Raw genomic sequence first — 23,681 nt, 5'->3', positions numbered from 1 at the left:
ACAACAATTTCCCCATAGATTCTGTATCCCTGTTTTCCAGGCGGTACTTGAGCTGTCTCCACCTTCCCCACGGAACGGGAAGGCATTGGGAATCAAATGATGAAGGTTCGATAAGGTTCGACTTCGATCGAACCTAAAAATTCTCGATGTTTGATCATCTCTAGTTTTTAGCAGAAAGCAGCAAGAAACTGGGGGAAGGAGACTGAAAAGATATTCACGTGTATAGAATGAATTGTTAGTCTCCAGGAGGGGGGTATAATTCAACATATTTTACCTAACAGGAAACCTTCAACTTTTAACATCATATGAATTAAACTAGAATTGTATCGCACTGCGAATGTTGTTGGACCTTCTGGTGTCTGTTCAGCATGCCATAAGCTGACTTAAATGACAGTTAATATTGTTCTCCTTGTACTTTATCAAACTAATGAATAAGTAATCATTTTAGGGTGTGTTCACATGTTGTGGATGCTTTGTAGTACCATTGTAGACTTTGGAAAATTGTAGTAGTCAGGCAAGCCTGGCAGGCTTTATCTGCAACTTTGTAGCTGCTTTGTAATGCTGGGAGAGTTAAGGCCATCTGAGGCCAGCTGATGAACTCACTTTAATAAATCCTCCTGGCATTACAGAGTTGCAGATAGGGACTTGTTTACATCAGCATCTCAGACAGGAGGGGGAAGAAGGGGGAGTCGAAAAAGAAGCTCACACACAGTTTTTTGTCTCCTCAGCAGAAAGCAGCAACTCGGAACTGGGGGAAGGAGACTGAATAGATAATAACAAGTATGGAATGAATTGTTAGTCTCCAGGGTCTCACAATGGGCAGAAAAATATGAAAAGTTATGTTTGAGTGGAATACCCCTTTAATATATGTGCACGTGTGTGTGTGTGTGTGGGGGGGGGGGAGGGGGTCATTTGGACCTCCATACATACAACTACAATAAGGGTCCTGTATCCTGCAACCCCCAGAAACCATTTTACTTAAATGGGTATTCCAGTGTTTGTTAATCAGCTAGCCACTGGATAGGAGATGACTGCTAGACCCATGAGAGTCAATCGTTTTGACCCTCTAGAATGGAGGTTCTGTCTCCAAAAATGTTATAACATTTATGTAAAGTTCATTTAAAAAAAAAAACACTTTCCTACCATCATGTCTGATTTTTGCTGTATTGTTTGTTACCTTTCCAAGGGCTGGATACAGACTTAAAACTGTTCCCAGTTTGCTCTCCATAGATAGTAATTCCCTTAACGGCAAAGGTATAATTGTACCCAGGAGGCAATTCTTCCACAAGATGCTGTGTCACAGAGGAGTTTTCATAGATCTCTAAAATAATTATATAAAACATTTTGAATCAAAACAAATCAGCTGAACATAATGGGTCCAATTTATTAATCTGTCAATGGGGCTGATCTTTGGCAGATGACAACTGACCACAACTCGCTAATAGAAACAAAAGGTGAGCTATAACTGGCTGCTATCTATATGTACTTTGTTGCTATTAGATCAGGTCTGCATACCAATAATGGAAATATTTCTATGTCTCTTATTATTTTGCAACATACAATATTATTCTTCATAATAACAGTTCCAGAATGCTTAAAATTTGGTCTATTGGTCATATTTGGGAATAATACCCTTACGTTCAGTTGTAAATAGTAAAAAAAAAAAAACCCATAAAGACCCTTTTACCCTGGACGATTATTGGGTAAATGAGCTTTCGTAAAGTGATAATTTACCTGTGTAAAAGGACCAGCAATCAGCTGATGTATGAGTAGATCCTTGTTCGTTGGCTGATCACATATTTTGTGCAGCAAATAAAATTATTTTTATTGACTATGTAAGCGAGATGTGTAGCCAACAATGATGAAGTGAAGGATCATTTGAATGTGTGACCTGGCTGTACAATTGTTCATGCCTTCTAAAGGCTTATCAAATGAGCGCTTATCACCAAGATCAGCCATCATTATCGTCTTAAAGGGGTTGGTTAAGGCCCACCAGGCATTCACAAGGCTGGATCACTCATGCTCAGTTGAATCGCAGACACATGATCATTCCCATTAATACTGGCAGTTGGTTTTCACTTCACACGCGGCAAGGGGGATTGTGGGAAAGTGTCTGCACTGATGCATGGCAACAGCAGGGTACAGTTAGAGTGGAGACCAGGAAGTTATCAGATCCATGGGGAAGAAAAATGGTACAGGGATGTAAGCTTCTTTAGTAAAAACAGCACTTTTGTTCTCCTGTACATATTGTGAGACACTGAAGGGGTTAATCCTGGATGGTCGCTATGTTTCACCTGGATTCAGCTATTACACCTACTAGGACTGAGGGAAGTTCATGTCTCACTATCTGAGACATGGAAAAACCAGGGATGTGGTGTGATCTCCAGCAAAGGTAGTTGCTGGGGATGTATTGATAAAGTGTGTTTGGGCCGGGTTTTTAGGAATGGATGGCAGGCTTGGTAGTGGGGCTGTCCATTCCACTTCCTCCACTCCAGATATTGTTTGGCATCAGACGCCACAGGTGCTCGGGCTGGATCATCAGCAGCTTCATAAAGTGTTGTAGAGCCATGGACAGAGGGAGGCTGGGTGCAGCTGAGTGAGCTGGAAGGCTGCAGCCTCAGGAGAAGCCATATACCTGACCAAGGTAAAACACTGGACTGTATCTAATGTGTTATGTTCGTGCGACTGCAGCGAGTCGTAGCGTATAGACAGGGCTGTCTTCTGTTTAGTTAGTGCTGGACAAGCAGAGTTTATTTTGTGTTCTGCCTAAAGCCAAGGCTGTTTATTTGTTTTCTTGTATTGGATAATAAACGCAGGCAAAGCCTGTACTTGGACTTCATTCGTTTGAGCCTGTTGACTGCTGTTCACACTGCAATCCTGCACTCTACTGAGCAAATCCTCCCACATATGGTGGAGGATGCGGGCAGTGAAAAAAAAAAAAAGACTACTGCAATGGAGGACCTGGTCAAACAAATGATCCAAGCCAATCTGCAGCAAAAAGAAACTAATCTGCAGCAAAAAGAAACTAATCTCCAACAGCGAGAGGAGACTAAAGCAATCATTCAGGCCATGCAGCAGCAGCAGTAAGCACAGGCTCAGGCCATGCAGCAGCAGCAGCAAGCACAGGCTCAGGCCATGCAGCAGCAGCAGCAAGCACAGGCTCAGGCTCTGCAGCAGCAGCAGCAAATACAGGCCCAGGCTAATGTACAACAGCAGGAGACGAATCGTCTACTGATGGAACAAGTGGCTGCACTGAGAGATGCAGTAACTTCACAGCGGACTGCAACTGCTGAGGGGCAAAACACAAATCTGCAAGGGGCCCGAGGAGTGCAACCGTCCGTGAGGGCCACAGTGCAAGCTGCGCTGCAAAAGATGACTCCTACAGATGACATAGAAGCATATCTCACCATCTATGAGAGAGTTGCTGCGCGTGAAAGGCTACCCGTGGACCAGTGGGCAGATGTAGTGGCACCTTTCCTCACAGGCGAATCACAAAAGGCCTACTATGACCTGAATGAGCTGGACTCTCGGGACTACACCAAGCTAAAGGCAGAGATCCTTGCTCGGCTGGGGGTAACCATGCAGGTGCGTGCAGGCCGAGTGCACGCCTGGACTTTCTCAGAAAGCCTACCCCCACGGTCCCAGATGCATGACCTGATCCACCTAGTGACAAAGTGGCTACAGCCGGAAAAGTGTACTCCAGCCCAGGTGGTCGAGAGGGTTGTCCTGGATAAGTTCAACCGTTCCTTGCCACCTAGGATACAGCGATGGGTTGGACAAGCCGGCCCTACTGATGCAGACCAGCTGGTGAACTTAGTGGAGAGGTATCGTGCCACAGAGGAGCTGCTACAGACCTCTACCAGCCGGAGCAGTGCCAAGGAGACCAAGTCGGCCAAAGGAACTGGTAAGACTGCTCCATTTACTACCGGTGGGAGTCGAGTTGTAAAGGGAGGTGGCTCAGAGGGTGAGTCTGCGGTTGGGCCACAACGTGGGTCTCGAGACCAAGGCCGCATACAATGTTGGCGGTGCCATGACTGGGGTCACATAGCCGCTCACTGTCCCCTTACCACCGAGCCCATGGACTGCACCGCCTCCAGACGTGTCTCCCTATATGCACACCCCGTTCTGGCCGCAGAGACTATAACCGAGACTGAGCCACAGATGTGCACCGTGTGCATTGGGGGATATCCCGTCCCGGCTCTGCTGGACTCTGGAAGTCTTGTGACACTAGTGCATGGAACTTTGGTCAATTCGGGGGCCTACAGTGGAAGGAAAGTTGGGGTACTATGCATACATGGGGACACTCGGGAATACCCCACTGCTGTTATTTGCGTAGACACACCTTGTGGTACAACTACACATGAAGTGGGGGTTGTTAAATCTCTTATACATAAGGTGATACTTGGAAGGGACTTTCCGTTATTTTGGGACCTGTGGAGGGGAAGGCACACATGGTCTGCTGAAAATATTAATGTTGATGGTAATAATGTGTGTCAGGGAGTAACCCCCGAACCATATGACCCAGATACTGAGGTACCAGCTGTAGGGGTGACCCCAAGTGGAGATGACAGTCTTCCCCTAGCTGTACTGGCTGGTGACACTCAGAATGAGGAGGAAGTTCTGGACATGCCAGAACTAGAGGTATCACGTGACAATTTTGGGACCGCTCAACTTAGTGATCCCACATTACTAAGGGCCCGGGAAAATGTAAAATGGATAAATGGTGTATCTCAAGTCCCAGGGGCAAATAAGGAATACCCTTACATGGCTACTAACAATGACCTACTGTACAGAGTAGATAAGGTAAGAGGGGAGGAGATGGAACAGCTAGTTGTACCCCAACCATATCGCCGTGTAGTCTTAGAGCTGGCTCATAAACATGTGCTAGGTGGTCACCTGGGGTGTGAAAAGACCAGAGAACGGGTCTTACAAAGGTTCTATTGGCCCGGTGTACATGAGGATGTTAAAAGATACTGTGGCTCATGTCCTGTGTGTCAGCTAACTGCCCCCATGTCTCATTTTAGGAGCCCTTTGGTACCCCTACCGATTATAGAAGTACCTTTTGACAGGATCGCTATGGATCTAGTGGGCCCAGTAGTGAAGTCTGCTAGGGGACATCAATATATATTGGTTGTGTTAGACTATGCCACACGGTATCCTGAGGCTGTACCCTTGCGAAACACCTCCTCGAAACTTATTGCCAGGGAGCTATTCCATATGTTTTCCCGTACAGGCATACCCAAGGAGATCCTCACAGACCAGGGGACGCCATTTATGTCAAAGATCATGAAGGAGTTGTGTAAGCTACTAAAAATTAAGCATCTGCGTACATCAGTGTATCATCCCCAGACTGATGGCCTGGTGGAGAGATTTAACAAAACCTTGAAGGGCATGTTAAAAAGGGTGGTCAGCAAGGATGGGAAGGACTGGGATTGTTTGTTACCATATTTGATGTTTGCAATCCGTGAGGTACCTCAGTCTTCCACAGGGTTTTCCCCGTTCGAACTAGTGTATGGCAGGCACCCACGCGGCCTTCTTGACATCGCCAAATAAACCTGGGAAAATGAACACACCCCCTACAAAAGTGTCATAGAGCACATTACCCTGATGCAGGACAGAATAGCAGCGGTCATGCCCTTAGTAAAGGAACACCTAGAGCAGGCACAAGAGGCACAGAGTCGGGTCTATAACAGGGCAGCTAAAGTCAGGACCTTTAACCCGGGTGACAGAGTGTTGGTATTGGTACCCACTGTAGAAAGTAAGTTTCTGGCTAAGTGGCAAGGGCCCTATGAGGTAATTGAGAGAGTGGGGGAGGTTAATTACAAAGTGTACCAGCCTGGCAGGAGAAAGCCTGAGCAGATATACCATGTGAACTTGCTCAAACCCTGGAAAGATAGGGAATCTCTTTCAGCTGTGGGTGTGCTAAATAGGGGTGTTTCAGTAAAGTCTGGGGTGAACACCCCTAGTGAGAAGGAACCCGAGGTGCGTATCTCAGAGACCCTGTCTAAGGTGCAAATGCAGGAAACAAAAGAGTTTGTGCTTAGAAACAGTGATGTGTTTTCGGAAGTCCCTGGGCGTACATCAGTAATCAAACACGACATTGTCACTGAGCCACAGGTACGGGTCCATTTGAAACCGTACAGAGTACCCGAGGCTCGTAGACAAGCCATATCAGAGGAGGTCCGAAAAATGTTGGACCTTGGGGTTATTGAAGAGTCAAAGAGTGATTGGTCAAGTCCCATTGTCCTGATTCCTAAACCAGATGGTACACTGAGGTTCTGCAATGACTTCAGAAAGCTGAATGAGGTCTCAAAGTTTGACTCTTACCCGATGCCACGGGTTGATGAACTGATAGAGAGACTGGGACATGCTAGGTTTTTCTCTACATTAGACTTGACTAAAGGGTATTGGCAGGTACCACTCACTGACAGTGCCAAAGAGAAGACTGCTTTTGTTACCCCTGATGGTCTTTTTCAGTATGTCTGTCTTCCCTTTGGGCTACATGGGGCTCCTGCCACTTTCCAAAGATTGATGGATGTTGTCTTGAAACCTCACTGTAGATATGCGTCTGCATATCTAGACGACATCATTATTTTTAGTGATGATTGGGAAAGTCACTTGGCAAAGGTACAGGCTGTAATTGATTCCCTCAGGGCTGCAGGGTTGACGGCCAACCCTAAAAAGTGTGCGTTGGGTTTGGAGGAGGCACGTTACCTAGGGTACATTATAGGAAGAGGTGTCATAAAGCCCCAAGTTAATAAAGTAGAGGCAATCCAAACCTGGCCCCAGCCAGTCACTAAGAAGCAGGTGAGAGCTTTTTTAGGTATTGTGGGCTACTACCGCAGATTCATCCCTAACTTTGCCACCATTGCAGCTCCCCTGACAGATCTAACCAAGGGAAGTAGATCCATTATGGTGGAGTGAAGAGGCTGAGCGGGCGTTCCAAAAGTTGAAGTCAGTCCTCTGCAGAGAACCAGTCCTAATTACTCCCGACTTCACCAAAATGTTTGTGGTACAGACAGATGCTTCCGATGTGGGTTTAGGGGCTGTCCTGTCCCAAGAGGTTGGGGGTGAGGAGCACCCAGTCACCTATCTTAGTAGGAAGCTTACACCCGCAGAGAGAAATTACAGCATCGTTGAACGTGAGTGTCTGGCGATAAAATGGGCGCTAGAGTCCTTGAGATATTACCTGCTGGGTCGACACTTCAGGTTGGTAACAGACCATTCCCCTCTCACCTGGATGAGCCAGACTAAAGAGAGAAATGCACGGGTAACAAGGTGGTTTCTCACACTGCAGAACTTTAAGTTTACCGTAGAGCACAGGGCTGGTAAACTACAAGGGAATGCTGATGCATTGTCTAGAACCCACTGTTTGTTGGCTAAAGGTGTTCGCCCCCACAGGTTCGAACAGAGGGGGAGGGTATGTGAGACACTGAAGGGGTTAATCCTGGATGGTCGCTATGTTTCACCTGGATTCAGCTATTACACCTACTAGGACTGAGGGAAGTTCATGTCTCACTATCTGAGACATGGAAAAACCAGGGATGTGGTGTGATCTCCAGCAAAGGTAGTTGCTGGGGATGTATTGATAAAGTGTGTTTGGGCCGGGTTTTTAGGAATGGATGGCAGGCTTGGTAGTGGGGCTGTCCATTCCACTTCCTCCACTCCAGATATTGTTTGGCATCAGACGCCACAGGTGCTCGGGCTGGATCATCAGCAGCTTCATAAAGTGTTGTAGAGCCATGGACAGAGGGAGGCTGGGTGCAGCTGAGTGAGCTGGAAGGCTGCAGCCTCAGGAGAAGCCATATACCTGACCAAGGTAAAACACTGGACTGTATCTAATGTGTTATGTTCGTGCGACTGCAGCGAGTCGTAGCGTATAGACAGGGCCGTCTTCTGTTTAGTTAGTGCTGGACAAGCAGAGTTTATTTTGTGTTCTGCCTAAAGCCAAGGCTGTTTATTTGTTTTCTTGTATTGGATAATAAACGCAGGCAAAGCCTGTACTTGGACTTCATTCGTTTGAGCCTGTTGACTGCTGTTCACACTGCAATCCTGCACTCTACTGAGCAAATCCTCCCACAATATATATATATATATATATATATATATATGGGGCACATGTCTTTGTGACACCACCCCTATAAGTGTCCAATCAGGTGGAATCCAACTGCTGTGTTCCCCAATGATTGCTAGAATACTGGTAGCAGCTAGTAACTAGGGAATTCTTTTATTGTTATTACATGAGCACATTTTATGTATTTTTTGGGCCTTTATCTGTTTTCTTTTAGTGTAAACAAAACTGTAAAACATTCCTACTCCAGATTAAGTCACGATCCCATCAAATTTTAGCAAAAGAAAGATGTTTCCAGGTAATGCAACTATTCTGTTACTTCTCATGGGTGTTTAAACATCTGTGGCACTGTTTTAAAAACCTTGTACTGGGCATTTATCAAATAAGAAGCAGTTCCTTGAGGGTACAATGGCTTTCTGTAGTATAGGTTGACTAGGATTGCAGTATTCTCCGTTACTGCATGTATCTGAATTCTGTTTTTCTATTTTTTTGAATTTAGCAATTAATTCTTTTTTGGTTAATATATAATTAGGAGCCTGACTCATCATGTGACACAGAGTCAGGAGAGGACTGTGCTTCAGAATGGTCCTCTCCCAGCTCATTCTTGCGATAAAACACTTAGACCCGGACCAATCAAAACTTTTGACATGTCTCTATGACATGTCAAAAGATTTTTATGATGACCGTGACACTTTAAATGTCACTTCCAGTACATCAGTTCTTCCACTCCCTGGTTAAACTGAATGAACAGAAATCAACTGTTCAAGGAGTAACTATGTAATCAAAACATAACATTTGCAGAACAATTAACAATTCAAAGTGATATTTTTCATCCCACTTACTCCATGTGAATGGACAGTGCCACCTAGGTGGGGCTTTACACCAGTTGGGCCCATTTCCCAAGAGAATTATGGTTCAACTGCCATGAAGAAAGAAGACACAGACAAGCTTAAGGGTAAATTCACACGGGCGTCTCGCATAAAAAAACGCAGCTAATCCGCAATACACGTATTAATAATAATAAGAAAAATAAATGTATTGCGGATTAGCTGCGTTTTTTTTATGCGAGACGCCCGTGTGAATTTACCCTTAGGGTAAATTCACACGGGCGAATCCGCAGGAGTTTCAAGCTGCGAGTATTCCCACACAAGATTCAGCTGTGATAATGATTCCTTTAGGTTTAGTGCGTTTTTAGCAGCATGTTTGGTTAGCTTTTTTGGATTAGCTGCGAGTTAGCTGCGGATTAGCTGCGGATCCACCCGTGTGAATTTACCCTTATACAGGATATAGAATATGCAGCATCTAAGCTTGTCAATGGTGTAGAAAACAGCAAACCATTACACAGAGTAAGGTTGGGCAACAATATCACTTAAATTCACCTCTGTATAAATACTGTAAACATACCCTTTTAGCATAAAATTTATAAAATTACCATTTGACACATTGGTTTCATGGTCTATACTGCTAATAATCCAGTTTTGTAAAATCATTTGACATTCATGAAGATCAAATGCTTCCCATTTCAGGAGAATGGAGTTGGCAGTAACATTCATCACTGTGAGATCTCTTGGTCCTACGCTGGATACAGCTGAAATAAAGGAAAGCAAATTTGGTATTTATAAAACATACTTACATATTATGGAGCTCAGAGACAAGGTCGCACCAAGCCTTCTGAGACAGCAAAGCTTTGGCATTATAGGATTCAGCAGCGGTGTATTCATATTTCTCTAATAACACCCTCCCAGCCATGATGTACTATTATATCAAGGCAAAAGCCTGTTAATATATCATGTCATAATAGCATGTCACATTGATTGCACAGGCCCAGGTACTGTGCCCATATGATTATTATTTACCCTGAAAATCACACGATGTGATCTCTATGGGTTACTAAGACACCTCTGAACCCCCAGACCACGAGGTCTGCCATCTTAGAACTTCTATTAAAGCGTAACTATAAAATATTTTGACCTTTCCGTTTTAGTTAGCTTAGGGCATGATAAAAATTTTTGCAATATACACTAATAACCTAAAATGAACAGTTTTTTTAAATACATAAGGCTGATTATGCCCTTACAGCTCTGTCTGGCTCTGAGTTATTTCTGCATTCCTGCTAGACACGCCCCCTCCCTGCAGATCCGTACTTAGAGTACAGACTCTGACAGCAGCATCAGATAACAGCCCTGACACAGAGAGAAACATAAACAAACCCTCCTCCCCCCCTCCTAGCAGCACATTCTCCCCCCTCCCCTCACAGAGATCACATAGCAAAGCTGAGGGTGTTGTGTGTGAGGATCAGCACAGGGGAAGAGCTGGATGGAGGGACAAGTACTCAGTGCTTCAACAAGGAGGGACATCCCAGCCATGACTCCAATGTGCTGCATGAGGGAGAGTGGGTGAGTCACTGAGGGGAGGACTACAACTCCCAGCACAACACAGCTGTAGTCCTTCCATAGTACATATAACACTCACTATCAGATGTCTGCAGCAGGTGCCCCCACCTCCATGGCTGACATTATCCTACAGTGTAATGAGAGCAAATTACTGTATCTAATCCCACTGTGTGTGATACCATCGGCTGGTGCTTTGTATCTAATCTTACATTGTAATACTGTATGCTGGGGCTCTATCTGATCCCACTGTGTGTGATACCATCTGCTAAGTTGCTGCTCTGTGGATGGAGGGCTGCAGCCAGGGAGATGAGGGATAGGCCACGCCCACTTTCTCTCAGCCAGAAGAAAAATTCATTTATTCCTCTGAGCCAAACAACTGGGGATATCTCAGCGAGCGTACACGCTATCAATGCAGTTTAGGGCTCTTTTTTAAAGGGTAACACGAGGGCTTTTTATTTGAGGAATTTCATTTTTTGGCTACTGAAATTATAGTTACGCTTTAAGTATTTGACATCTCACATCCATACAGAGAGGATCCAACAGCTCCAAAAAAATCTTTTAGAGATGTCTTATCTCATAGGAGAATCCAGGTGGACTCCTTCAGGGATTGGAGTCCATCTGGCGAGCGTCTGATTGCTTCTATAAGATAAAGTGTCTCTAAAAGATTCTTTGGTGCTGTCGGGTCCTCCCCATATGGTATGTCGAATCACACCCAGCATATACCCACAGCCTCTGTGTATGTCGCTTGAATAAATCTCACTAATTTTCACACTACTGGATGCTGTTGGACTACTTTCTTCTTGATCTCACATAGAAATGTCAAAGGTTTAGATTGGCGAAGGTCTGAGTGGTGTGACCCCCCCACCAATCTCTAGAACGGTTTTCGGCTTTTTGCCCTTACTTTCTGACTCGCAGCTAGATCCAACTTGGTGCCAGGCTTCATTGTAAGTCTATTAAAGGGGTATTCTCCCCAAGAGCAAAAAAATGAAATGCTCCCAAACCTAGCTATTCTTACTCACCAATGATGGCGATGTAGCAGAGCTGAGATGGCAATGTAGCAGAGCTGAGATGGCAGAGAAGCAAAGCTGAGATGGCAAAGTAGCAGAGCTAAGATGATGTACTGGGTGAGTTGCAGGGGGGTGCGGATGTCGGGTGGCCGGGCGCTGTACTGGGGTGGGGGTAATCGCGAGATCGTGGGCCGGGGGGGGGGGGGGGTACTGCAGTCACCGGGTGAGCTGCATGGGGAGGCAGATTCATGGTGGTCGGGCCGCGGGGAGATCACAGACTGGGGGGCTGCAATCACCAGGTGAGTTGCGGGTGGGTGAGCGATGGGCTCTACTGAGAGGGGCAGGAGGGAACGCGGGCTGACACCAGGAGATCGCGCTGTGGGGGGGGGGGGGGGGGCTGCACTTACCGGGTGAGCGGTGAGTGGGGGGGGGTTGCAGCAGCTGCAGGGCTGGGAGATCAGGGCCTCCAGGAGATCACGCATGGGGGGGCTGCATTCAAGAGCTCCGCCGCTGCGGGTGGGTGGGAGATTGTGCGTCCGGGAGGTGGTGGTGTGATCTCCGGGGGGCGGGCAGCGGGAGATCACGCACAGGGTGGGGGGGGGGAGCTGCGCGGTGAGCGGCGGGCGGACGCCGCCGCAGGCGCTAATGAGGGAGGGATGGGGGGCTGCGGGCGGCACCAGGAGATCGCACTGGCAGGGCCTGCATTCACCGGGTGAGCTCCGGTCCGGCTGCACCTTGGGGGGGGGGGGGCGCGGGCGGCCACTGGGAGACACCGGTGGCTGCGAGCTCTACTAAGGGGGGGATGGAGGACGCCCACCGGGAGATCGCGTGGGGGGTGCCGGTGATATTCTGCACTCACAAGAGCTCTGGGTGGGGGGATACAGGGTGTGGGGCGGGTGAGCTCCAGGGCAAGGGGGGGAATGGGGTTACACTCTGCTGTCAGATAGGGAGACAGTGATCAGCTGCAGCTGTCGGCGTCTCACTGTCCTCCCTCACTTCAGTGAGCTGGGTTAGAAGCGTTAGCCCGGCCCATTGAAGAGAAGGAGGACACGTGATGCCGTCTTGGAGGATGCGGGCCAGGAGCAGGGAGCGTGTCAGGTTGGACTGAGAGCTGATGATTCTAAGCAATCCGTGGGGGTGGATGTACTTAGATAACAGCAAAACTGTGCAGAATCCATAATAATTTAATATTGGAAAGATGGAAAGCTACGGGTGGGCAACGTATTAATGCAAAAATAATTTTGAGGGGAATACCCCTTTAACTATGACTCTCACAACACGTTGGATTGACCAAGGCATGTGGTCAGAGTACTGACAGCCCTACAACACAATTATGGTTGCCATGGCATTTGGAGATCTTTAAAGCAGGTATAGTAAGAAAAATTATCAGTACAACCTACTCAGCGCTGCCACTTTGATTGTAATGCTGCCATTGACTTCTCATTCCACTACATAATACCTGTGAAATCCACCCTTTTCTGGATATGCATCACTATCTCCTCCCCATCTGTGACACTCTTCTTTCCTCTTTATGGGAGTGTCCTAGATGGGGAAGAGATATTGGGGCACTAACTAACATAATTTATTTTTCAGAATTAATAAAAAAACATTTATCACATGCCAGAAAAAATCGCTAGATCGTCTGGGCAGCCCATAGAGGATAGTGGCGGTCTGCTGCCACCGCTCCTATTCCGTGGAGCGACGGCAGTAGATCGCTGCTATCAAAGTTGTTTGTCTTTCAACATGTTTGAAAGACAAACGATGCAACGATCCGATAATCATTCCGTGGAATAGAGCCTTTAGTTTAGAGGATCAGTTTTGAGTATCAGTGGTGATAATATCACCAATAAAAACAACACATTTCTGAACAAAATATAATTGAAATAAAGGGTTAATATACAGACCCAGAAATGTGTACTTCATTCTGACTTACCCTTGAAGTAATTCACTGCCCCCACAGTATTGTGGTTTTCACTGATATTGTGAATGCAAATCTTGTAACACCTCATTGGTAGAAAAGTATCTGCAGAAAAAAACAGCAATTAATAAATCCCCACCAAGGCAAGGAGGAGGCATGGCTAGCAGACCTAAACCATGGCAAAAATCTACACCTGCTCAGGAGCAGGTGTAGATTTTTGAGCCCGCCGTGTGGCAGGTACAAGGTCCTGATGGATTTACTTAGGAGGCATGTGATTATAACACCACATATTGACAAAATATTATCATAATACTGTTACTGAATAAAAACCATTGTATACAAACCAACATTACCCACATACAATAGCCATACAATGGTTTATTGTGCAGTTACATCCAGTGACTGACAGGTAATGTCTTCTCTGATTAGAGTTGTTCACTTTTTCTTCACTCTCCAGCCCAGACCGTGAGCTGGAACAGTGAGCTATGGGGCAGGAGGAAGGGCAGTACTGACAATAAGTCATGTGACAGGTGGAGGGGCAGTAGGGACAGTAAGGCATGTGACAGCAGAAGGGGCAATAGGGGGAAAGAAGAATGTGACAGGAGGAGGACCAGTAGGGGCAATCAGTCATGTGACAGAAGGGATGCAGTAGGGACAGTGAGTCGTGTGGCAGGAGGGAGCAGTAGGGACAGTGAGGCATGTGACAGAAGGGATGCAGTAGGGACAGTGAGTCGTGTGACAGGAGGGGGCAGTAGGGACAGTGAGGCATGTGACAGGAGAAGGGCAGTAGGGGCAGTGAGGCTATGACAGGAGGGTGCAGTAGTGACAGTGAGGATGTGACAGTAGGGACTGTGAGACATGTGAAAGGAGGGGACACAGAAGGGGGAAGTAGGGACAGAGAGGCAATGACAGGAGGGTACAGTAGGGACAGTGAGGATGTGACAGAAGGAAGCATTAGGGTCCTATTCCACAGGCGGAGGAGGGCCCGATCAACGATGTAAACGAGCGGCGATCGCCGCTCGTTTACTGGGCTTATTCCACGGCCCGATGATCGTTGAGCGAGGGCTGCAAGGACATCTTTACCGATGCCCTTGCAGCCCTTGCAGCATCATACATTACCTGTCAGGTCTTCTCGGTGCTGTCTTCATCACCGGGTCCCGCGCGCTCTATCTTCAGAATGGCCGGTCAGCTGACGGGCCAAACTCAGCCACTCACAGGTCGCGGCGGTCCCGGCTTGTGATTGGCTGAGCCGTCAGCTGACCGGCCATTCTGAAGATAGAGCGCGCAGGACCCGGGGATGAAGACAGCGCACCGCTATTCAACCGTAGCGATGCGCAGTGGGGGAACAATGATTTTAGGTCTGGCCCTAAATGAACGATCAGCCGATGACACGATTGATCTTTCTATTTCACCGAACGATAATCGGCCGAATCGGGCCAAATGGGGCTGATCCGGACGATTATCGTTACTGTGGAATAGGGCCCTTAGGGACTGTAAGATATATGACAGGAGAGAACAGGAGGGACAGTGAGGCAGAAAACCCTGTAAAGACATACCACAGGCTGTATAAAGTCAAGGTTCTGTGCAGCAACCTACTATTTTTCTCCACATTCCCTTTCATTCTCTCCATCCAATGGCTGACAGCTTATGGCATCATTAGCTACCAGCCTATTGAAAACAAAGGTAATACTGGCAGCTGCTATGGATAGAGGATAACAAGCCCAAATGAGAATACAAACTGTGGACAGATGTTAGGTCAAAAAGACACATGGTACTGATATATCCTTACCCTCCAGCTTTCCAGCATTGTCTTCTTTCTCGGCTAAAGTGCAGCCCTGACCCCCAGGAGCACGCTACAGGAGGTCTACAATGAGTGTACTGCATGAGCGTGCTTCAGGTCCTCCCCTTCATGAGGCTCTACCTGCCAGGTGACATCAGGGATACCCGACAGTGGCCCTAGGTTCCAGGGTGCTCCGTGATGCTCAGCTGGGCCGATGTGTTTAACTTTGCTCTGCTTGTAGAACCAGATGTTGGTGGTCTCGGCTGCCCCAATGGTCGGTAACCTCTGAGAGTGTTTAGGGTCACTTAAGCAGACCCACCCGGGTTGTTGGTGCCGCCACCCACAGAAAAGGGGAATAACCGAAGTATATGATGGTGTGTGTGTGGGTGCAGGTGCTGAAAAAGTAGACCAGAGACTCACGGATGCCAGTAGTGGCTCTGAACCGCCTTATGCTCCCTAGTTGAAAGTTACCCGTCCTAGAAGGGTAATAGCCTCAGTAATCGGTTATTTTGGTGTAGCAGACTTCAAAGGTTGCCCAGTTTTCTGGCGCTGTGCAGTAGGATACGTAGATCTTGCATGGTACCTTGCGTGGGCAAGGGTTTTCCTAGGTGGTTTCTCTACTCTAACTTAGCACTGCATACTAGCTTTAGTATCTAGTAGAAAACCTTGTAAGGAGGTAGTCTTTCACACATCCACCCGCTTGGACCTTCACTACTACTAAGTCCCTCCCCCCACCAAAAACTAACTCCTCCTACAGGGGCTAGAACTAAACCCTCCAGTAAGTGGTGGGGCTGAGTGTGTGTGAGAGAGAAAAAAGAAGAGAAAGGTCAGAAAAAACAAGCACCTGAGATTGGTCAGCATAACACATGTGGTATAACACAATTAACCCTTTGGTAACTTCAGCTGTACAAGTCAGACAAAACAGTAGTAACACCTAGTGGGGAAAACACAGTACTACATCTCCCACTCTTGGAAAGCCTGTGGGAATGACCTACTAAGGTGCTTTAGACAGCACCAGTGGTGGGACACCACACTTACACTGCAGGCCATAGTTTGACATGCCTGTTATAGATTATCATCAATGTCTTACCTGTTTGTATGGTTGCATTATTGTTAAGATTTTCTTTGATAAAATGTTCTTCTTTCATATCACTGGTTTTCCACACGATGGAATATCTTGTTTTTCCTGTCTTCTTTCCTTTCCACTTCATTGTTAGGTTATTTCCAGAGAATGTTACTTTTTTGAAGGCTATTGCTGAAAATAAGAAGTATACTGAGTTATTCATAGAAGAGGAAATTAATTAGGTATATGCGAATGCTGAACCCCTTTCAATTTAATCCAGTTTTGGGGTTGTCTACTTGGGTTGTAGTGGTCATGCTTAGGAGCTGCTTTTGTGATGCCTGTAATCGACCGGTCACCTGTGAGTTGTTCCGGGTGACGCCACTTCTGTGGTGGTTGGTCGGTGGAATATAGCTCAGCCAGGTGGTAGGTTGTCATGACACCAGTGCTAACTCAGCACAAAGGTATAACGGCACACCTGCTTTTAGTTTTTTGTGGCTGGCTGTACCCTTCCCCAATGGTCGGGACCTGCTGGGTTGTGATGGGTCCCTTGGGCGCTTATCACGGTGGTCCATAGTGGAGATATGACCCACCCGGACAATTGGTACCGCTACCCACAGAAAGGGGAGATGACTCAAGGACGGTGTAGCTTTTGTGTAGCTGCTGGTGCAATAATCCCAGTAAAATAAACACTTTCTTTACTAATAAATCTTCTGTGATACAAGTGAATTGTATAATACAGACTTGACTTTACTAGATCTGCATCGAGAGCTGTTTGAGGTAGAGAGAAGAGTAGCAGTGCTGACTTGGTTGCGTGCTGAGAAGAGTAGAGGGAGTTCAGAGGAGTGGAGAGGAGTTTGTCTTGAGAGTCCCAACCCAATGTATAACTTTGTATGTATGTATTACATAGCTTTAGTCACTATAGGGTTACTCAGTGGCGTAGCTACCATAGAGGCAAGGTAGTCAGTTGCTATGGGGCCCATGCAGGAGGGGGGCCCTGGGATGCACAGGAAAAATAAGAGCCTCCTGTGTCCTTCTGCATAACCCCTTATGTACTCCTGTGTGTAAGTGACCCACTGCTCACTTACATGCTGCAACATATAAAAAGGGTTAATATGCAGAGGACAAGGAGATCTCTCTGCCTCACTCCTCTGATAACCCCTGACCTCTTCAGGAACTTAGGAGAACAGAGGTCAGGGGTGATCAGTGCACCAGCAGTGAAGCAGATATCTTTGTCTTCCTTTTTCACCATTTTTTGTGTTGCAGCATGTAAGAAAACATTGTCACCTACACACAGCAGTACATAAGGGGTTAAAGGAGAAGTCCGTTCAAAAGTATTTTTTAATATGTTATTACTTATGGAAAGTTAGACAAATTTCTAATGTACATTAATTATGGGAAATGCACATATACTGCTATTTCCCTTAATTTATTAGATCATGGAGTATTAGAATACTCTCTGAAACCGTGATGTCATGATAAAGGGTGTAATTTCTATGGTGTGTCCAGCAGGGGCGCACTATATATAGAAGTCAATGAGTACCATTGACTTCTATATATAGTGCGCCCCTGCTGGACACTCTATTGAATCAATGGATGTGTATGTAAAAATGTTATGTACAGTACATTTTGATTGAATACATTTATGGAATACTTTGGGGAGCAAGGACACTTGCTCCCCAAAGTATCCCATAAATGTATTCAATGAATACATTAGGAGGGCACCGAGGAGGGAGGGAGAGAGGTGCCTTTGCATCTACCTCCCCCCTCCCTCCCTAATAATGGGGGGAGGAAGATGCAAAGGCACCTCTCTCCCCAGATAATGGGGGAGTAGTACCTGTGCTATCCCCATCAGATCGCCGCCGCTTGCGCCGCTCCTCACACAAGGGGTCGCTTCATCATGCCCTCTCCTCCTCCCGGCTTCAAACGTGTTACTATCCCGCCGCCGGCCGCCGCTCCTCACACTATCCCGCCGCTGCTCTCTGCTCCTACATACCGGCTCCCGGTCCGCTCCCGGTGCGCAGACTCTCTGGGTTTGCATGTAGTCCAAAGAGGGATCTGTTATTAGGATAGGTGTCATCTATAGGCCTCCGGGGCAAAGTGAGGACTATGATAACATGCTGATGGATGAAATTACTAAAATGTCATTAAAGGGGGACATTGTAGTTATGGGTGACTTCAACATGCCAGATGTGGATTGGAATATCCCTTCTGCACTTACATGGAAAAGCAAGAATATAATAGAGACCCTTACAGGGGCATCTCTAAAACAGCTAGTGAAGTCACCAACCAGAGGAGAGAACATTCTAGATTTAGTATTTACTAATGGGGATCGGGTTGCTGAAGTTAGAGTGGAAGAAAATTTAGGTTCCAGTGACCACCAGTGTCTATGGTTTGACGTACAAACTGACTGTGTCCAATCCCATACTACAACAAGATTATTGGATTTTAGGAAGACAGATTTAAAAAAAATGGGGGAGTATTTAGATAAAGAATTAAGAGGGTGGAATAAAACATCGGGAGTGAGCACTCAGTGGGCAGAATTAAAAAAATTCATATTAAAGGCAACTAGACTACATGTACGAGAAGCAAAAGTAAAAGGAAGAAGAATCCATTATGGTTTACTAGAGAGGTTAAGGCCATTGTAAAAGGAAAAAAGGCAGCGTATAGGAAGTATAAGGAGACTGGGAATGAAGCTGACAGAGAGACGTATAAAAGTATACAGAAGGAGGCATAGCAGATTATAAATGCTGCTAAAGCCTCAAAAGAAGAAGAAATGGCAAAATCTGTTACTGCGGGGAATAAAACCTTCTTCAGATATATAAGTGACAGGAAGAAGAAGAATGGCTGCAGCACTACTAAAATAAGTAATGGGGAGAATACGTTTATTGATGGAGATAAGGCGGTCCCTGACTATTTAAATAGTTACTTCTGCTCAGTGTTTTCAGAAGGCGGCCTTCACAATCACAGGATGGTTGGACACAGCATTGCCTCCAGCTATATGGGTTCAGCTCCAGTATTTTCAGAGACTGAAGTTGCAGAGGAACTTGCGCGTTTAAAGCTGAATAAGGTGATGGGTCCAGATGGCGTCCATCCCAGGGTTCTTAAAGAACTCAGATCTGTGATTGCTGCCCCCCTGACAGATCTGTATAACCAATCCCTGCTAACAGGAGATGTCCCCGATGATTGGAGAACAGCCAATGTTATACCAATCCATAAGAAGGGGAGTAGAGAAGAGCCCAGTAACTACAGGCCAGTAAGCTTAACATCTGTAGTAGTGAAAATGATGGAAACTCTTCTAAAAAAGAAGATAATGGATCACCTAAGAATCAACAATTTGATGGATCCAAACCAGCATGGCTTTACTGAGGGCCGATCATGTCAGACTAATCTCATTCTTTGATTATGTCACAAAAGTGCTGGATGAAGGTAGTGCTGTGGACATTGCCTATCTGGACTTCAGCAAAGCTTTTGATACAGTTCCCCATAAAGAGCTGATAGAGAAGTTAAAGAAAATTGGACTTAATCCCTGGATAGTTCAGTGGATTTGTGGTTGGCTGAAGGATAGATATCAGAGGGTTGTTATTAATGGTGTATATTCCGAGCAGAGACTGGTTACAAGTGGTGTGCCACAAGGGTCTGTCCTGGGCCCTGTTCTTTTTAATATGTTCGTAAATGACATAGGAGAAGGTTTGGTAGGTAAAGTTTGTTGATATTCCTGGAGGTGTCAGTAATATGGAAAATGATTTAGCTTTGCTAGATAAGTGGTCCAAACAGTGGAAATTAAAGTTCAACGTTTCCAAATGTAAAATAATGCACTTGGGGAGGAGGAAACCTCTATCCGAGTATCACATCGGCAGTACTGTGTTGGAAAAGACTTCAGAAGAGAAGGATTTAGGGGTAGTGATTTCTGACAGCCTTAAAATGAGTCACCAGTGCAACCAGGCGGTGGTGGAAAGCAAATCGTATGCTGGGGGTATAGCTAGAGCAGGGGCGGTCTTGGCATTTCTGGGGCCCCAAGCGAAGTTATGTCTGGGCCCCCCCCCCTCGACACACGTTCCAAAACAATAGACCGCTGTGTGTTGCCCCCAGTAGTATATACCCCTTGTGCGCTACCGCCAGTAATATATACTCCTTGTGTGCTGCCCCCAATATTATATACCCCTTGTGTCCTGCCCCCAGTGGTATATACCCCATGTTTACTTCCCCCAGTAGTATATAGACCCCTGTGTGTTCCCCCAGTTATATATAGCCCCCCCCGTGTGCTCCCCCAGAAGTATATAGACCTCCTGTGTGCTGCCCCCAGTTGTGTATACCCCCTGTGTGCTCCCACACTAGTATATAGGCCCCCTGTGTGCTCCCTCAGGAGTATTTATTCCCCTGTGTGCTCCCCCACTTGGATATAGACCTCCTGTGTGCTCCTCCACTTGGATATAGACCCCTGTGTGCTCCTCCAGCAGTATATAAACCCCCTGTGTGGTTCCCCCAGTAGTATATAGACCCCCTGTGTGCCCCACCAGTATTATATAGACCCCTTGTGTTCTCCACCACTTGGATATAGACCTCCTGTGTGCTCTCCAAGTTGTATATAGACCCTATTCTGCTGCCCCAAGTTGTATATAGACCCCCTGTGTGCTGCCCCAAGTTGTGTATACCCCCTGTGTGCTCCCCCACTAGTATATAGGCCCCCTGTGTGCTCCCTCAGGAGTATTTAGTCCCCTGTGTGCTCCCCCACTTGGATATAGACCCCCTGTGTGCTCCCCCACTTGGATATAGACCTCCTGTGTGCTCCTCCACTTGGATATAGACCCCTGTGTGCTCCTCCAGTAGTATATAAACCCCCTGTGTGGTTCCCCCAGTAGTATATAGACCCCCTGTGTGCCCCACCAGTATTATATAGACCCCTTGTGTGCTGCCCCAGTAGTATACAGACCCCTGTGTGCTCCCCCAGTTATATATAGACCACCTGTGTGCCTCACAAGTAGTATATAGACCCCTTGTATGTTCCCCCAGTAGTATATAGACCCCTGTGTGCTCCCCAGTAGTATATAGCCCCCCTGTGTTCTCCACCACTTGGATATAGACCTCCTGTGTGCTCTCCAAGTTGTATATAGACCCCATTCTGCTGCCCTAAGTAGTATATAGACCCCCTGTGTGCTGCCCCCAGTAGTATATAGACCCCTCTGTGAAACCCCAGTAGTCTATAGCCCCCCTGTGTGCTCCCCCAGTTATATATAGCCCCCTGTGTCTTTCCCGTTATATAGCCCCCCTGTGTGCTCCCCCCCATTTATATAGACCCCCAATGTGCGCTCCCCCAGTTAAACAGACCCCTGTGTGCTCCCCCTCCCATATAGTATATAACACAATAAAACAAACACTTATACTCACCTGGGTCCGGGCGTCTCCTCTTCTCTTCACTCTTTTGGCCGCAGGAAGGGTTTTCCCTGCGATTACAAGAGGCAGCACTCCCCTTGTCCTGGCGCGATGCTCCAGTGATGTCACTGGAGCGCCAGCACCACAAGGACAAAGCTGCCACTTGTGACCGCAGGGAAAACCCTTCCTGCAGCCACAAGAGTGACTGACAGGAAGGGGGCCAATGTCTCCTGCCCTGTCAGTGCTACTGCATGTAACTATGAGGGCTCATTACGAGTGCTCATAGTTACAGTTCAGATGGCAGCAGCGAGCGGGGCAGCAGCCCTGTCCAGTGGTCTTGAGCACAAGAGCAGGGTGTGGGGGCCCCCCTGGATGTTGGGGGCCCCAAGCGATCGCTTGGGGTGCCTGGTGCCAAAGATCGCCACTGAGCTAGAGGTATAACCATTAAGAAGAGAGATTGTGATCCCGCTGTATAGAGCTCTGGTGAGGCCACATCTGGAATACTGTGTCCAGTTCTGGAGACCTAATCTAAAAAAAAAGGACATTGATAAAATACAACGGGTCCAAAGACGGGCCACGAAAATGGTGGAGGGTGTAGGGCATAAGCCATATCAGGAAAGACTTAAGGATTTGAATCTGTATAGTCTGGAGGAAAGAAGAGAAAGGGGGGACATGATTGAAACCTTTAAGTATGTTAAAGGAATAAATAAGGTTCAAGAGGGAAGTGTTTTTAGTAAAAAAAAAAAAAACTGAGCTCAAGAACAAAAGGACACAGTGAGAGGTTAGTTGGGGGAAAGATCAGAAGCAATGTGAGAAAATATTATTTTACTGAAAGAGTAGTAGATACCTGGAACAAACTTCCAGCAGGGGTGGTTGGTAAATCTACAATAACAGAATTTAAACACGCCTGTGATAAACATACATCTATCCTAAGATAATAAGAAAGGAAATACTAAAAGGGCAGACTAGATGGACCCAGTGGTCTTTTTCTGCTGACAATCTTCTATGTTTCTATGATCTAATAAATTAAGGGAAATAGCAGTATATGTGTATCTCCCATAATTAATGTACATTAGAAATTTGTCTACCTTTCCATAAGTAATAACATATTAAAAAATATTTTAAGCCGGACTTCTCCTTTAAAAAGAAAGTAGTCTGCTCCTGCACCTATGTATTTAACCATAACCCCTCCTAATGGGCTCTTATAGTTAAATAAATTGGACTTTCCACATCACTGAGTATATATATATATATATATATATATATATATATGCAGTACTTTGTGGTGTGCATAGGGGAGAGGGGCCCCGTACAGTTTTTTTGCTATGGGTCCCCATAAATCCTAGCTACGCCCCTGGCAGTGGCGTAGCTACCATGGAGGCAGGAAAGCCAGTTGCTATGGGGCCCCTGCACACTGAAGACCCGGGCCTGCCACCATGGTAGTTACATCTCACAACACCCACATCCTGTGTCGGATTGGGCCACAAAGGATCCTCTGATGAGCCCCACCTCCTAATGTAATTACCTCTGCTGAGAGAGAGTTCCCGCCCACCAGCCAGGGTCCTCTGCAGAGAGAAGAGGCAGTAATTCTTCTACACTGCTTCCCCTTTCCTTATGGCACATATGACCTCACACAGACTCCTCCCCCTTCTCTCCTGCCTGTGCGGCTCTCTGCATGGCTTCAGCAGTATGGGCCTCTGGTCATGTCATCTGTGACCGACCCTGCTGAGCAGTCAAGGAAACAGAGATGGAAGGAGGGGGGGTGGGGCAGGCTGTAGGTGAAGGAGAAGCAGGAAAATTTCAGCCCTGTCCCCTGCTCACTCCTCCAGCTGTACTCTGGATATGTGTATAGCTTGGCTGCTGCAGCTATGTCTAGACTAGCACAGTATTTGTGTAGGTAAGTGTGTGTGAATGTGATGTCTGCTCAGTTTGTATGTGATTTGTATAATAGGTGTTTATTGTGTATGCAGCTTATAAGTCATGTGTGTGTGTGTGTGTGTGTGTGCAGTATGTATCTTTGGTGTATATGTGTGTGCAGTATGTTAGTATATACGTGCGCCATATGCATGTTATGTGTAT

At 46.6% G+C, this 23,681-nt stretch overlaps 1 protein-coding gene across 3 annotated transcripts in view; it reads right to left on the bottom strand.

Moving 5' to 3' along the window:
- Nucleotides 1-23,681, bottom strand: part of IL12RB1 (interleukin 12 receptor subunit beta 1) — a 102,800-nt gene that overhangs the window by 5,542 nt on the left and 73,577 nt on the right. For all 3 annotated transcript variants that reach the window (XM_069976667.1, XM_069976665.1, XM_069976666.1), the window contains exons 9-12: nt 16,260-16,424; nt 13,405-13,494; nt 9,504-9,659; nt 1,178-1,321 (exon numbers count right to left, since the gene is read on the bottom strand). In XM_069976667.1, coding sequence (XP_069832768.1) covers nt 1,178-1,321; nt 9,504-9,659; nt 13,405-13,494; nt 16,260-16,424 — 555 coding nt within the window. The remainder of the gene's footprint in view (nt 1-1,177; nt 1,322-9,503; nt 9,660-13,404; nt 13,495-16,259; nt 16,425-23,681) is intronic.

The sequence above is a fragment of the Dendropsophus ebraccatus genome, chromosome 7 (assembly GCF_027789765.1).
Source record: "Dendropsophus ebraccatus isolate aDenEbr1 chromosome 7, aDenEbr1.pat, whole genome shotgun sequence".
NCBI lineage: Eukaryota > Metazoa > Chordata > Amphibia > Anura > Hylidae > Dendropsophus > Dendropsophus ebraccatus.
The sequence above is the reverse complement of the archived record's forward strand: the minus strand, read 5'-3'. Positions and strand labels throughout refer to the sequence as shown.